We start from the raw sequence: 18,512 nt of genomic DNA, 5'->3' as shown, positions 1-18,512 counted from the left end.
AAATAGTGATAAATAAAGTTTTATTAAATAATTAGTGATTAATTTAAATTATGGCCCTAATTTTGTAAATCACGTCACAAAGTGATATTTGTTTTATATACAAATTCTTAACAGAACAAACGCACCAAAATTCAAGCGTTGGTTTGCCTTTCATAATTTGAAAATTTTGTATATAAAACAAAAACAATTTTTTAAAATTTTGTTTTTGTTTTCCATATAAATATCACTTTGGTGACGTGATTTACAAAATTAGGGCCTATATTTGTAATTGAAGTGTTTGTTAAAAGTGTATCAAAAAATAAAGTTTTTTTTAAAGGTATAGAGTTAGTGCAATTTGTTTTTGTTTAAATGTAAATACGTATTCCAACTAATTAGTGAAACATATTTTATATAATTTTGTATACTCTAATTTTTAATTAAAGTCATATTAAGTTAAGTTATATCATTATTTTATTTATTTTTAATGTAAATAAGTATATGCATAGTGTTTTCATAACTGGGATGCAATAAAATATTTCCATTTTAATGCAAGAAGCAGAATTATCTTCTCTCTGTACACTTTTAAGACATAAATTTACATATAATAATAATACACTAAATGGATAGAATTGGTAGGTATCATATGCGTGGCACGTTTTCACTCGCACTGTGACACTATTACGATAAGAAAGCGATATCATATTCGATGAGTTTCAACTTCAAGATGATACGTTTGGGACACTTTTTGAATAGTAATTGTTGGCAGGGTTTAGGCATATTAAAATAATGTTTTAGTATTATTATTAGACTTGGGTAGCCCGGCAAAGGCCGTCAATACAATACAATATGAATATTAACAGAAAAAGGAACAAATCAAGATCTCCGTAACAGTTTATATTTTCATAATTTTTTTTCTGTTAATATTCACATTTTCTGTATTGTCGGTGTTCGGCCGGGTGAAGGGACTTTTAACTCTGGGGTGTATCGAACACCGGCTTCGCTAAAATCACTTTTTCTGTATATCAAAATTTTCTGAAGTACTGTCATATAAATTCAAAAAGGAATTTTTGGTTCACAATATTAATAAACTGTACCATATTATATATCATATTAAAGGTATTGTGAAGCACTATTCAATGATACCCATAACGATCAGTTTGTTTTCCAAATATATGAGAAATGTACTATTATATGTATTGACTTTAAAATCCTATAACTCTTAAACTAAGAGAGAGCAGGCAAAAATATTAACGTTTTTGTGATTCTAATTATGAGAGCTATCAACACCAAAAAAATTATAAAAATGCACGCTGATCTTGATTTATACCCAGAAAAAAAATTATGAAAATATAAACAGTTACTGGGATCTTTTTTTCCTAAATCTTTATTTCGACGAGTGTATGAAATATCTGAAAGCAGGATTGAAATTATTGGCCAGATAAAGTGGGAATTATCCCGCAAATTTCATTAACTAGAATGAATGTAAAAAATTATATAATGATGGCGAAACTCTGCTTTAAGTGATATCTACCAATAATTTCGCGAAACACACACACTGTCGAAATATTTTGTAAATACATATTCAACATTGCTCCAAACGACACAACCTTATACCTATGTATATAAATTAGTGTGGCCCCCAAAAAAAATATGGATGTTCAAAACTAAAATAAAAGTTAAATTCATTGTCCTGATTTCAGTTTTTGGTGAACTGGATCAAAGGATAAATAGGACCTTTTTAATGTTATTGTGATTTGTTCATATTTCTCGCAAAGTAAAAATGTCAAAAACTGGTATCATATGAAAGGTCTATGAAAGGAGAACATTTTTAAGAAATGGACTCCTCAAACAAACTAAACTTCCATTTTAGTTGCGAACATCAACACTTTGTTTTTCTTCCATACAACCGGGACCATCCGAATATACATGTGTACATACCCTATGTATTTATATATATAGCAATTACCATTTTATAGATTTGTTTTTGTATATAACAGATATTTTGTTCCTTCTTATTAGTGAGCTCAACTCCTTCTGCTTTTGATCAATTCTCCACTTGGGTTGCTTGTTCCGGTCACTGTAATCATTAGATCGAATATTGTAATCTTGTGCTCTTACAGCATCATTCATAAGAGCGTCGTCGTCGTCATCATCATCACTATATTCATCACTACTAATAACGTGCTCTTTTTCATCATACAGATCCATTCTTATGATAGAGGTCTTGAATACACACCACCGTATTTAATTCATACATACACTACAAGTAGGCAAATATAAATGGCTGTGTGTAAATTAATTGTATGTACATACACACCTTTCACAATACTTTATGTTTAATTGCACCAGCGACGTTATTTAAAATTGCAATAAACAATACACTAATATTGAGAACTCTCAGCCAACTAATTATAAATCAACGATTTGTTTAAAATAATATTTTTTCATAGTCTCTCTATAAAACAATGCAGATAATTTTATTAAGTATAAGATAATAATGTATCCAACCGCAAAAATTTTGCAGAAAACGCAATAAGAGCATTTAGGAACAATTGTGAATGAGACACAATGCGTTACGCCAGTGTTACCAGACTTAGGAATTTAACTCACTCCAAAGTAGGGGCAAATTTAATTGTTTTATCTTGACTAGAATAATTTAGTGGGCGCATATCAATATGTTTTGTTTCGACCACTTAACACCGTGTCTATAACAGACATAAAATTCTGTTAAAACATAATGTTTTCTTTTATAACATAATTTTTTAACAGCATTTCATGTTTGTTTTAGACGGGGTGTTAGAGTAACTGTAGCCCGTTTCTGTATTTCTCGAATCGAAAAACTTTCCGCATGAAACGATTGAACTGCAACAATAACAGTGTAAAATTAAACAAAATATGTTTTTCCTCGTACAAGTGTTTCTGTACCTTGAGTTTGCGAGAATTATCTGTCATTCAAATAATTTTCCAGCAATTATTGGAAGGATGTGAGAAAAAGTTTTTCTGTAACAATATTTTGCGACAAGTTTCTCACAAGAACTGTCAAAACAAGTCACATTTGAAATTGGTGTGAGAAAAACTAAATATTAAAAAATATAGATATTTTTAACTTCGTATGTATAAATATGGAACCCAAATCAGCCGAAAATGTAAGCAGCACAGAGTTTGAATAAAATAATTATATATAGACATGTAAGTACACAAAAATGTGTTTCAAAATTATTTTCTTAAATTCAGCAGTTATAAGCGCCACACTATACTTTTTGTATTATATTCAAATGATGACAATCAATAAAACACAACTGTTATATTTTGGCATTTTAAATTTTTTAGCCTTTCACTGTTTTCGTTTTATTATAATTTCTTATTGGAAATATTCCAATAGGAACAGAATCTGTGTTGTCTGTTTTCGCATTCAAATACAGCAACACTTTTTTCTCTCACATCCAGAAACGATGGAATTTTTTTTCACACTTCATGTGAGAAGTTTTCCGATGCGAGAAATACAGAAACGAGCTACAGATATTGAATTGGCAAAAAAGTACACAAAAGAAAAAATAACAGTACAATTAATAAACAAAAAGTACATTCGTGTTTTTATTGAAAACGTGCTTAAATTCATTAAACAACATATTCTGCAGTTAAATAACAAAAAAATGAGATCCTAAATATTATTTACAATAAATTAATAACTAATTGTGTAAAAATTAATATTTTTAATACTTATTTTTTGTACATTTAGGTTCGGTTATTTATATAATTATTAAATTATTACATTTAATGTTTTTTAATAATTAAACATTTTACAAATATTTATCATTCTTTTTAATGTGGTTACCAATTCCATTTTTGCCATTTTCAGTTTTTAAAAAATTAAAAAACCTGACACATGTAAATTCAAAATTAGTTTTAATAGTCAATTCACTCTCTAAATTTTAACCAGGTGGCAGCGTAACGCCAGCTGACTATATTTTGCTCTATTTTTTGTTATAAGATTAAAAAGATTATTTTATATTTAAAAAAGTGAGTATTTGTCACCGCTTTATGTGCATAAAATATTTAAAAGTGTTAAAAAAACTATTTCATTTATAAAAGTGAGTTTTTGTGAATTATTTTTTGACAGTTTACACGGTTTTACACAAACAAAAATGACTATTGTTCTTGTATTGTTGTAATTGTTGTAGTTACTCTGCCACCTTGTTAATACATCTTGCTTTTCTCCAAAAGGTAAACATTCTCATTCTCTAAAGTGTTGTAAATGAAAAAAGCAACAAATGACTGCTGTCAATCTTAAACGTCATTTCATTTTAAACTATGTCTACAACAGACATGAAATGCTTAACATTAACACTAACATGATGTTAGGTTATAGGGTTTTTACACTAGCGCACATCTAACATCTACCATCAATTTGCAAAGATGTTAACATCTTCCCATAAGAATTACACAGGACTGAGTGCCAACATCTTTCTACATCTTTAAAAAATGTTCCTATCTCATTTCGTTCCACCTAACATCTTTCGATTATTTTAGTGTCACCACTAATAAAATTGCATTTATATTCAAAAAAAATGTAAACAAATATTTGTATAATGTATAATAATAATTTTATTTGTTTGAAATGTGTTTGTGAAATTATTTTCTTATTTAATTTGATAGTATAAAAAAGAAAACCAGTCTCAATTCATTTTGTTTTCATTAAAACAATATGATTTTTAATATTTTTGCAATTTTACTGATGGTAGATGTTAGATGTTGCAAGTGTGAACAAATCTTTCAAGATTTCAACATCTTTCATACGTTTCGCCAAAATGTACGTAAGTGTAAAAACCCTATTAGGTATAGAGACATCATGTTAGCGTTTTCCCAGTTTTGTAACACGGTTGTTAAACCATGTATTTTATAACATCATGTTTTAACATCATTTCTTGTCTGTTGTAGACGGGGTGTTATAAAAGAGTTGTTAGTGTTAATATTAAGCATTTCATGTCAGTTGTAGCCACAGTGTAATCTTATGTTGCTTTATATCAAGAATTATAAAAATATAGATTACGCATTGCGCAGGTTTTTTTTGGTTTAAATCAACAGGTGTTCGATGTGCTACGTCACATCAGCAAATAAAGTGATTGTCGTCTAAAAAAAAATTTAAAAAATGTTTTTTTTTTTTTGTTTTGCTTTTATTTTTCTCAAGTTCTAGGCTGATATGACGTACATGCGCAGAACGAACATTTTTTTACATACTGAATGCGCAATCTATGTTTCTATAATTCTTGGCTTTATATTGTAAAAATATTATATGTCAAAATTTAGATAAAATTAATTTTAAATGTTACTCTATTTACATAAATACTTTGTGATTGGACTAAGAACGAAGTATTAAATATTATTATTGTGTACACTCAGGTCTCGTTTTATGCGATAGATGTGTTCCAAAAAAAATCGCATAAATTGAATTCGCATAAAACAATACTCTAGCTTCATACAAAAACTAATGATTGGTTCCAAAATTCTGAAAAACCGCATAAATTCAGATTTTAATTAAAAAATCAGAACAAAAGCATACAAAAAATGAACAAAAATTTATTTACTTAATTTACTTAAACAATAAAAACAAAATACGTTTAAAAAATAAACAAAAATATTTATAATTACAGAAAAAGTGAAAATGATCCAAAAAAAAAAATGAGCTAACACATTTTTTAAGGAAATTCTGTAAATATGCATGATTAATCTGAATCACTGAATAATTGTCTGCTCGGCTTGGAATTGGTTCAACGTCACATTCATCACTAAATGATATAATCATATTGTCATCATATGGTAAAATATCATTTTCATCACTAGAATTAATCTGTGAATAGGGTACGAAATCGAAGAATTTTTAGGAGCTTCAATTGCTTCTTTTCTTGCAAAATAATTTGTCATTAAACTTTGCGAATTTGAATTTTTAAGTTGCTTATGCAACTCTTGATATCCGGAAAACAGATCAGTCAGCCCGCGATGAATCTTTAATTCTCTTTCCGTATCTGAATCTATATTAAGAATTTCATTTTGTAAAAAACATTATATCAGTGATGCAAAATTGATTTAATTTAAAAATGGTAAAAAGGTAAGGCCCTTAAGGGCTCGGTTATGTAACTGAAGATTTAAAAAAAATCGTTAAAAACCATCTAAAATTTCAAAATCTTTTAAAATTCTAAAAAAAAATGTATTTAAAAATCGCATAAATTTGAATCCGCATAAAAAAAATCCGCATAAAACGAGACCTGAGTGTATATTGTTGTAAATGAACCGTTTGGAACGATTTCCAATACTGGTCACATCGTAGAGACCTACAATGTTTCTAGATTGAGATATTGATGCTCCATTGTCTGCTAGAAATGTAAATGTTTCCACTTACGCTTATACAACCATCTCCCATAGCCGTTTTCAGCTATCTACCCTTGTCTCTATTGAAGTTAACTAAAGTGCCTCATCAAGCAGGAAAGCGGCTAATAACACAAAAAGAAATAAAAATCTTAGTAAGAACTTGTAGTATGTAACGTTTTGTAAAAATCAATAATATTCTTTTCTTTTGAGGAGGTTAAAACAGCGATAGCATGCAACTTGTTTCCCGCTAATTTCTCGTCGGAAATTGGGTGGATTCTTAGCTTTTTAGACCCCTTTGTTAGAAGACAAAACTACAAATTCGATAATTTTGATGTACATGCTAGAAAAGAGAGATTGACCAAGTTGTGATTGTTGTTGTCACAACATAAATCCCCTCCCAACCATGACCATGTAATTTTTGCCGTGAATATTATACATGATCCCAGACTGCATTACCTATACCATCAGTAGCCTTTGGAATCAAACAATTAGAGAATTTAGTTCATCTTTTTAACAATATTTATTAATAAAAATTAGATTAAGCATTATTTTGATACCAACAATAAATTAAATCTAGTTTACAACAAATCTTATTCTTGAGCTCATTAATTTAAAAAAAATATGAAAAGGAATATGCAAAAATCACGAAAAAAAATGTATTTTTAGGCGTCTAATTCGGTAGCCCTAATTTATTTATTTTTTTCCATTAATAACAAAAATAAATGAAAATATATATAAAATAATAAAGAAAAAAAATAATTAGAAAAATACTTTGCCTCCATTAGGTATTGAACCCCATCAACAAATGTTGCAACACCGATATTGGATGTTCTTTTAAACATAAAAAAATTGAAAAAAAAAAATTAGTTTCCGCCAGGATTCGAACCCGGACAACTAATCTTCACGGAGTCAAAATTCCGAATATAAAGTACAAATTATTTATCAATAACGCATTTATTTTATAAAACATTAAAATTTTAATCAAATATTAGATTTACATATCAAATTAATCATAATTTTACTTTTATTTTAAGTTATTAGTCAGCCTTATCATGTAAGGCGTAGTCGTTTTACGACAACGACAGTTTCGTACTAGATTAAAGAAATTATTCAACCTGTTTCATTAATCTAGTACGAAACTGTCGTTGTCGTAAAACCCTACGCCTTACATGATAAGGCTGAATATAATAACGTTTTGAACAAGGCGTATTTAACAAGGTGACAGCAGTGGCGAATTGAAATAAATACAGGCGACTTCACTTATTTTTTATATATAGAGTTTGACATACGGGCGTACGGGCGGATATTTTTTATATATGTAGTTTGACATTTGTACGTGCTATTTCTATAATCAGCTGTGCTGCCGATGGCACCTTATTAAATGCACCTTGGTTTTGAAAAAACAATGAAAATAGGCATGCAAATAAATGAAAAAAAAAATGCAACGTTGTGATCTAAAAATAGACTGTGGTGAGTTTGACAAATTGCGGCGAATTCATATTGACCAATTAAAATGAGTTTATTTTTAGCAAAACTTGTTTTGATTTATGAATAAAATAATTAAAAAAGTTTTTATTAATATTTGCATTAATTCTTAATATTTTTCATTTATGTTTGCACTTATTTTAATGGGTGATATTATTTGATATTATTTTTTTTATAGGGGGAAAGGAAAGGGGAATTTTAGGAATTAAAGTAACAAAGTTAACATAATTAATTTTTAACATATTGTTACGTTTTAACCTTTTCAAAACGCTGGTTTATTTCCTTTAAATAAACCGGATACTTTTGATTGCAAATAAAAGCCGTTTAGTAGTTTAAAAATTGTAACAACTCTTTATTTATTTAAAATGTACAACAACTTAATTAAATAGCCACTCAATGTTTTTTATACACGTTTATAAATTCTCAGAAATACAGACACAATTTATAATGTACACGAATTTACTTGAAAAACACAACACACTTTAAGGCACTCAGTTGATTTTTATTCGAAAAGCGTCTCTGATAAACTAACTCACGACTACAACCTCTGCCACTATTTATAACACTGCCATCTGCATTCTAGATTGCTCTTTAACTGTCAAAATTCGAATATTCTAGATCTTACTAATACATACGCCATCTGTGGTGTACTTTCTACAATGTTCTTTAACTGAATATTCGAATTCGAATACAGCGTTGCCAACTTACGATCAAATCAACTGAAAGCTTTTATTTAATAATGCCCACAGTTATGTTACAGTTTGCTATTACAGCACTGTTATTTGAAAGCATTATGCTACTTTTAAATCAGCCCTTAAAATCGTTATATTTGAATTCATGTACAATTTCGTAACACTGCCCCCCGCTTAAGCCTGTTCGTCCCGAATAGGCATAGTTTCACTTCTCCCATAGGCTGCTAGTCGTTCTAGATGTACGACCTTCATTTTAGATCTCGGGCCCTTTTCTTTCTGTATTCTGTACACCACGTCGTTTAATTTCTTAATCACCCTGTATGGTCCATCCCAATGGGTTTGTAGTTTGGGAGACAGTCCTTCCTTGCGTTGTGGGTTATACAGCAGTACAAGTTGGCCTTCATTAAATCCCTCAGAATTCGCTGCTCGATCATATCTGGCTTTCATTTTGTCGCTGGTCATTTTTATTCGTCTGCGTACGAATTCGTGAAGTTCGTTAAGGTCATCTTGCTCTTGGGAAGTGTTTTCATTATTTGATGAGGGCTTAATACCGAATTCTAAATCACCAGGCAACTTGGGTTCTGTCCCGAAGACAATTTTTGCAGGTGTTCGAGAGGTCGAGTCATGAACAGCTGACCTGTATGCCTGACTACTTTTCTTAAATATTCCTCCAGGGTGCGATTGAATCTTTCGACCATGCCATCAGATTGAGGATGCAGTGGCGTTGTTCTGGTTTTTCTTATTCCGTATAAGTCGCACATTTCCTTGAATACGGCGGATTCAAAATTTCTACCCTGATCCGAGTGCAACTCCAGTGGAACACCATAGCGACACACCCAGTTGTTCACAAATACGCTTATAACCGTTTTAGCTTCCTGATTGGGTATTGCATATACCTCTGGCCATTTGCTGAAATAATCCATAACCACTAGAACGTAACGGTTTCCAGCATCACTGACAGGGAAAGGGCCTGCTACATCCATCGCAATCCTCTCGAATGGCGCACCTGAGTTATACTGCTGAAGTTGTCCACGACTTCTTCTTACTGGGCCCCTCGCTGCTATGCATTGTGGACAATTGGCTACCCAATCAGCTACTGCTTGCTGACAACCCATCCAATAAAAACGTTGTTTTAGCTTCTCTAAGGTTTTTGTCACACCAAGATGACCACCACTGGTACCGTCATGAAACTCTTTCATTACTTCGTTTATTTTAGAGGATGGTACAACAATTAGATTTGTCACTGTTTTACCGTCAGCACTTTCCCATATGCGGTATAAGCAGCCATTTAACAATTGTAGACTATTCCATAGGGCCCAATATGATTTCATCAGTGGACTTTCGGCCGATATTTCATTGCGGGCTGGCCTTCTGCCTTCTTCTTTTGTCGATATTATTTTTGACAGTATGGGGTCATTTCTCTGCGATACAGACCAATCTGCACTGGACTCTATATGCATTAGTCGAACGTCAATGACACATTCCTTTCTCTCGGCTTTTGCGCAATGCTTGCAATCCACGTTGCAAGGCCGTCTTGAGAGCGCGTCCGCATTGCCGTGTTTCAAACCCTTCCGGTGCTCGATGCTAAAGTCATAGCTCTGAAGCCGCTCAATCCAACGAGCCAGTTGCCCTTCAGGTTGTTTAAATTGCAACAACCACCTGAGGGCAGAATGATCGGTTCTCAGTTGGAAGTGCTGACCATACAAATACTTGTGAAAATGCTTCACACACTCTAATACTGCCAAGAGTTCACGTCGCGTTACGCAGTAATTTCTCTCAGGCTTGGAAAGTATTCGGCTGTAGTAGCCTATGACCTTTTCCGACCCTTTGATCACCTGCAAAAGCACACCGCCTATTCCGTATCCACTCGCATCGCTGTCTAGCACAAATATGCCAAAATTGGTGCTGTACACAACAATTCTTTTAACTGAAGGAATGCCTGTTCTTGAGATTCACTCCACAGGAATGCTCGCGACTTCTGCGTTTGCTCATGTAGGCTTGCGGCAACACTGGCAAAATTCGGTACAAATCGTCGGTAGTACGTGCAAAGGCCTAGAAAACTGCGCAATTCGTGAAGATTTCTCGGACGAGGCCAGTCCTTTACGGCTCGTATTTTATCCTCATCTTTTGATATGCCGTCTACTGTTACGCGATGCCCTAAATACTTAACATCTTTCTGGAACAATGCACATTTCTTTACGTTAAGTTTTAGTCCAGCCGCAGCTATTCGTTTAAGGACTTCTTCAAGGTTTTTCAAGTGTTCATCGAAAGACTTCCCCATGACAATTTTGTCATCGAGGTAGCGGGTAGTTGTCTTTCTTGGTAACGTCGTTCAGCTTTCTATAATCGACGCAAAACCTAGTGCTGCCGTCTTTCTTTTTAACTAACACAACAGGCGAGCTCCAAGGACTTGAACATGGTTCGATTACTCCATCCCGCTCCATTTCATTAAGCAGCTCCTTCACCTCACTTCGTTTTGCTAGAGGAATACTTCTGGGCGCCTGCTTTATGGGCCTCGCTTCGCCAGTATTTATTTGATGTTTTACAATTGCCGTTCTACCTTGGCTTTGACTTTTTAAGGCGAAGACCGTGGTATGTTTCTTCAGAAGCTGTTTGGCCTTATTTCTGTCGGGCGCGGCTAATCCTCCTACCCATTTCCCCTACATATTCCGCTAGTAGCTCGTTTTCCTTGGTGGATTTATTGGCATGTTCCGGGTTTTTCTCGCAATTGATAACTGCCTCTGCTGAAGTGCATCGACCTATTTCGGAATTTGGCTTAACGACTTTTTCACAGCTGGACAGGTTAAGCACTCTTACAGGAACTATTTTGTTATTGCAGGGTTTAACGAGGGATTTTGCTGTTATAAGATCACTTTTTATTTCTGCTGGTTCTACCACCCACAAACTGTTGTCCTCACAATCTCCCTCCATACAGGCCCATACTAAAGTTTCTGACTGTGGTGGTAGTCTCTGATGCTCGACGGTAACTAGCTTTCTTACTTGAGTCCTATTTTCATATCCGACGTCAACGGGTATTTCCACATTTCGCCAAATCATAACTTTTTGTCCCATATCCAAAGTAATGCCGTGAGTAATCATGAAATCAGCACCAATGATTACTTCGTCCACAACATCGGCAACAATAAATAAATGAAAGACGCTAACATTGGCAATAGTTAATTTCACATTTACTTTACCATAGACAGTGGCTGGCTTCCCAGTAGCTGTGCGCAGACTTACCCTACTTAATGGTTCAATTGTGTGCTTGACTAAATCGGGCTTGACGATGGACTGCGACGCTCCTGTGTCTATAGTAAAACTGTGCTTCTGACCGTTGATGTATCCCCTAGCTGTAAGATTGCTATTTTTCTGCTGCATTACTGATATGGAGATTGTGGGGACCTCAGATGTGGGAGCTAGCTCTTGCCCCATAGTACTAGCTCGTTTTAGTTTAAAGGTGATTCTTGTGACGATTGATGATTTGGCGGCTGGTTGTTTCTTGGAGGCGAAACAGATCTGGTTCGTTTTCTCGGTGCTTTGCAGTTTCGCTGAATATGACCAGAATTACCTCAATTATAAAATTTTACTCTGGCTTTGCTATGCTTATCATTAAACGCCTCCAAGACCTTTTTTAATTCGTCGACTATATTTCTCTCGTCTTCAGCAACAACCTCGATATTGCGCACCTTGCATATTTGCGGCTTTGACATTATTTTCGCCGTTTCTTGCGCCAGTGCAAATGAGACCTTTTCAAAAAATGATGGTTTAGGTGTAGCACAAACCGCATGTTTTATTTCAGGATCGCGAATGTCATTAACGAATGCCTCTATCTTGATATGGTCCAAAAATGGTTTGTTTTCCCCTGGATAAGTGAGCTGTAGCAAACGCTCGATTTCCAACGCAAAATCTTGTAGTGTCTCATTAGCCTTCTGCACTCTGCCACGCAATTCCATTCGGTATAATTATTTTTTATGTTCGTCACCGTACTTACGTTGCAACGTCCATTATGTCATCATAACAATTTCTGTTGCTTGCTGGCACGCTTTCAAGAACTACTGCTGCATTCCCTTTTAAGGCCAATATCAATTCTATAGCTTTTTCTTCATTGTTCCACATGTTTCTAATGGCAACTGTATCAAACTGGAACTTGAAAACATTAAATGGTGTGCTGCCATCAAAACTAGGGGCCTTTATTCTACTTGATGTTTCTGAAATAACTCGCACCGGTCCATCTTGGCATTGAAGATTATTAACATTTGTTTCTAGGTCATGCAGTTTTTGATCAACACCATTTTCTAAATCTGACACCTTCTTGTCAATACCATCCACTCTGCTGTTAAAAGCTTCAGACATTTCCTGAATTTTCTCATCTGTGACTCTAGATGATTCTTGAAATTTCGCTTCCATTTCAGCTAGGAGTTTCTCGTTGTTGACTTGAACTTCAGCTATTAATTTTTCATTGTTGACTCTAGAAGTTTCTTCAAATTTCATTTCCATTATTTTATTTTCTTTTTAACTTCAGCAAGAAGTTTCTTATTGTCGGCAAGAAGTTTCTCGTTGTTGACTCTAGAAGTTTCTTGAACTTCAGCAAATTTCTCATTTGTTTCTTTGAATTTTTCCATCATAGCAGCAAACATAGTGCTTAAATCCATGCTGCTTGTTGTTGCACGAGTAGAAACTTCCAATTCTTCTTTATACTCAAACTCGTAAGTTCCAATATCAATATCACGCCGCTTGAATTCATCTATGAGCCTCTTCTGCAATTCTGCTTTGTTACCTGCTGTTGGTAGCTCCTACTTACTCAATTCTTTCTTGAGTTGTTCAACTTTTAGTTCCTCAAACTTCATGCTTATTATTTTGCAATCCCACTTCTGACACCAATTGTTACGTTTTAACCTTTTCAAAACGCTGGTTTATTTCCTTTAAATAAACCGGATACTTTTGATTGCAAATAAAAGCCGTTTAGTAGTTTGAAAATTGTAACAACTCTTTATTTATTTAAAATGTACAACAACAATAGAATTAAATAGCCACTCAATGTTTTTTATACACGTTTATAAATTCTCAGAAATACAGACACAATTTATAATGTACACGAATTTACTTGAAAAACACAACACACTTTAAGGTACTCAGTTGATGTTTATTCGAAAAGCGTCTCTAACTCACGACTGCAACCTCTGACACTATTTATAACACTGCCATCTGCACTCTAGATTGTTCTTTAACTGTCAAAATTCGAATATTCTAGATCTTACTAATACATACTCCATCTGTGGTGTACTTTCTACAGTGTTCTTTAACTGAATATTCGAATTCGAATACAGCGTTGCCAACTTACGATCAAATCAACTGAAAGCTTTTATTTAATAATGCCCACAGATATGTTACAGTTTGCTATTACAGCACTGTTATTTGAAAGCATTATGCTACTTTTAAATCAGCCCTTAAAACCGTTATATTTGATTTCAAGTACAATTTCGTAACAATATATACAAAAAGTCTTAAAAGACCCGTTATATGTAAGTCCCCCTTGCGAAATTCAAGTGGTGGTTGGGCAAGAAATGATACTGAAAAAGGGAATCTGTTTGCTAATCATTTAAAAAAAGTATTTACACCGAACACATCAAACGAAGCAATTGAGTTGCCACCTGTTGCACCCCATTTTGGAGCCGTACCCCTACTTTTTGAGATTCGAGAGATCGAAAATGCTATTGTTGTTTTAAATTCCAAGAAAGCGGCTGGTATGGACAAGATCAGCAACAAGATGTTTATGGAGCTACCCCGGATAGCAATAAAAATAATTCTTTTTATTTTTAACGCTATATTACGACTTGAATATTATCCTCCAGAATGGAAGGTTTCACTGGTTACCATGATACCCAAGCCGGGAAAGGATCACACAAAAGTAGAATCATACAGACCCATCAGCCTATTGTCTAATATATCAAAGCTATTTGAGAAGATACTTATGAACAAGTTGTACCTGATGTTAACTGAAAACAATTGTATTCCGAATCATCAATTTGGATTCAGAAGAAAACACAGTACTATCGAACAAACCCATAGACTTGTGAATATGGTGAGAAAAGCGTTTGAAGAAAAGAAATACTGTTCCGCACTCTTCATCGACATCTCTCAAGCGTTTGATAAGGTATGCCATGCTGGATTAATATACAAACTGAGTCAAAATTTACCCGCAAACACACATAAGCTGTTGGAAAGCTATTTATCTGGTCGAACATTTAAGGTTAAAGAGGGAAACTTTTTAAGTGCTGCACAACCCATTGAAGCTGTAGTCCCCCAAGGCAGTATCCTGGGACCTTTTTTATATTTGATATATTCGTCTGATATGCCAACTAACAATCGCACTCATATATAAACATTTGCTGATGATACTGCTATTCTAAGCATTCATGAAAACCATCAAGAAGCGCCTCGTTACTTACAAAACCATATATTTAAATTAGAAAAATGATTAAAACAATGGAAAATTAAAGTCAACGAGCAAAAATGTACACACATAACATTTACATTGCGTAGATAATCATGCCCCCCTATTCATATTGTTACGTTTTAACCTTTTCAAAACGTTGGTTTATTACCTTTAAATAAACCGGATACTTTTGACTGCAAATAAAAGCCGTTTAGTAGTTTAAAAATTGTAACAACTCTTTATTTATTTAAAATGTACAACAACCACAGAATTAAATAGTCACTCAATGTTTTTTATACAAGTTTATAAATTCTCAGAAATACAGACGTTTTATAATGTACACGAATTTACTTGAAACAAGTAAGAGTGCTATATTCGGCTGTGCCGAATCTTATATACCCTTCACCAAATTATACTTCAAAATTTTAAATATTTTTAGGTAAACAAAATTTAATTTTTTTTCAGTTGTTTTTTTAATTTTTTGGAAAAAAAAATTTTTCGATTATTTAAATTTAAATTTTTTTTTTTTAAATTTAAAAAATTTTTTTTTTTTAAATTTTTAAATTTTTCAATTTTTTTTTTTAAATTTTTAAATTTTTTTTGTTTTTTAAATTTTTTTTTTTTGAAAAAAAAATTCGGGTTAAAATTTTTTTTCCCGATTTTGACCCATTGTAGGTCCAACTTACTATGGTCTTATATACGTCGTTGCAAATGTCTTTGAAATATCTATCATTAGATATCCATATTGTCTATATTAATGTCTTAGTAATCCAGATATAGGTAAAAAATAGGTCAAAAATCGAGGTTGTCTTGGTTTTTTCCTCATATCTCAGCCATTTGTGGACCGATTTTGCTGATTTTAAATAGCAAAATTCTCGAAAGCATGTCTGACAGAATTATTGAAGATTTGGATCCCGAAGATATCTGGGGTCTTCAGAAAACTGATTTCAACAGACAGACAGACGGACAGACAGACAGACAGACAGACAGACAGACAGACAGACAGACAGACAGACAGACAGACAGACAGACAGACAGACAGACAGACAGACAGACAGACAGACAGACAGACAGACAGACAGACAGACAGACAGACAGACAGACAGACAGACAGACAGACAGACAGACAGACAGACAGACAGACAGACAGACAGACAGACAGACAGACAGACATACATACATACAGACAGACAGACAGACAGACAGACAGACAGACAGACAGACAGACAGACAGACAGACAGACAGACATACATACAGACAGACAGACAGACAGACAGACAGACAGACAGACAGACAGACAGACAGACAGACAGACAGACAGACAGACAGACAGACAGACAGACAGACAGACAGACAGACAGACAGACAGACAGACAGACAGACAGACAGACAGACAGACAGACAGACAGACAGACAGACAGACAGACAGACAGACAGACAGACAGACAGACAGACAGACAGACAGACAGACAGACAGACAGACAGACAGACAGACAGACAGACAGACAGACAGACAGACAGACAGACAGACAGACAGACAGACAGACAGACAGACAGACAGACAGACAGACAGACAGACAGACAGACAGACAGACAGACAGACAGACAGACAGACAGACAGACAGACAGACAGACAGACAGACAGACAGACAGACAGACAGACAGACAGACAGACAGACAGACAGACAGACAGACAGACAGACAGACAGACAGACAGACAGACAGACAGACAGACAGACAGACAGACAGACAGACAGACAGACAGACAGACAGACAGACAGACAGACAGACAGACAGACAGACAGACAGACAGACAGACAGACAGACAGACAGACAGACAGACAGACAGACAGACAGACAGACAGACAGACAGACAGACAGACAGACAGACAGACAGACAGACAGACAGACAGACAGACAGACAGACAGACAGACAGACAGACAGACAGACAGACAGACAGACAGACAGACAGACAGACAGACAGACAGACAGACAGACAGACAGACAGACAGACAGACAGACAGACAGACAGACAGACAGACAGACAGACAGACAGACAGACAGACAGACAGACAGACAGACAGACAGACAGACAGACAGACAGACAGACAGACAGACAGACAGACAGACAGACAGACAGACAGACAGACAGACAGACAGACAGACAGACAGACAGACAGACAGACAGACAGACAGACAGACAGACAGACAGACAGACAGACAGACAGACAGACAGACAGACAGACAGACAGACAGACAGACAGACAGACAGACAGACAGACAGACAGACAGACAGACAGACAGACAGACAGACAGACAGACAGACAGACAGACAGACAGACAGACAGACAGACAGACAGACAGACAGACAGACAGACAGACAGACAGACAGACAGACAGACAGACAGACAGACAGACAGACAGACAGACAGACAGACAGACAGACAGACAGACAGACAGACAGACAGACAGACAGACAGACAGACAGACAGACAGACAGACAGACAGACAGACAGACAGACAGACAGACAGACAGACAGACAGACAGACAGACAGACAGACAGACAGACAGACAGACAGACAGACAGACAGACAGACAGACAGACAGACAGACAGACAGACAGACAGACAGACAGACAGACAGACAGACAGACAGACAGACAGACAGACAGACAGACAGACAGACAGACAGACAGACAGACAGACAGACAGACAGACAGACAGACAGACAGACAGACAGACAGACAGACAGACAGACAGACAGACAGACAGACAGACAGACAGACAGACAGACAGACAGACAGACAGACAGACAGACAGACAGACAGACAGACAGACAGACAGACAGACAGACAGACAGACAGACAGACAGACAGACAGACAGACAGACAGACAGACAGACAGACAGACAGACAGACAGACAGACAGACAGACAGACAGACAGACAGACAGACAGACAGACAGACAGACAGACAGACAGACAGACAGACAGACAGACAGACAGACAGACAGACAGACAGACAGACAGACAGACAGACAGACAGACAGACAGACAGACAGACAGACAGACAGACAGACAGACAGACAGACAGACAGACAGACAGACAGACAGACAGACAGACAGACAGACAGACAGACAGACAGACAGACAGACAGACAGACAGACAGACAGACAGACAGACAGACAGACAGACAGACAGACAGACAGACAGACAGACAGACAGACAGACAGACAGACAGACAGACAGACAGACAGACAGACAGACAGACAGACAGACAGACAGACAGACAGACAGACAGACAGACAGACAGACAGACAGACAGACAGACAGACAGACAGACAGACAGACAGACAGACAGACAGACAGACAGACAGACAGACAGACAGACAGACAGACAGACGGACATGGCTTAATCGACTCCGCTATCTATAAGGATCGAGAATATATATACTTTATAGGGTCGGAAATGAAAAATGTAGAAATTACAAACGGAATGACAAACTTATATATACCCTTCTCACGAAGGTGAAGGGTATAAAAACACAACACA

General features: G+C 35.3%; 1 protein-coding gene across 1 annotated transcript in view; it reads right to left on the bottom strand.

Annotated features, from left to right (window-relative positions):
• The window catches only part of LOC135954165 (uncharacterized), a 48,736-nt gene extending 46,248 nt beyond the window's left edge, over nt 1-2,488 (bottom strand). The window contains exons 1-2 of the mRNA XM_065504239.1: nt 2,297-2,488; nt 1,946-2,239 (exon numbers count right to left, since the gene is read on the bottom strand). Coding sequence (XP_065360311.1) covers nt 1,946-2,187 — 242 coding nt within the window. The 5' untranslated portion in view covers nt 2,188-2,239; nt 2,297-2,488. The remainder of the gene's footprint in view (nt 1-1,945; nt 2,240-2,296) is intronic.
• Between the last annotated feature and the right edge of the window lie 16,024 nt (nt 2,489-18,512).

Source organism: Calliphora vicina, chromosome 3 (assembly GCF_958450345.1).
Source record: "Calliphora vicina chromosome 3, idCalVici1.1, whole genome shotgun sequence".
In the NCBI taxonomy this organism is placed as follows: domain Eukaryota; kingdom Metazoa; phylum Arthropoda; class Insecta; order Diptera; family Calliphoridae; genus Calliphora; species Calliphora vicina.
The sequence above is the reverse complement of the archived record's forward strand: the minus strand, read 5'-3'. Positions and strand labels throughout refer to the sequence as shown.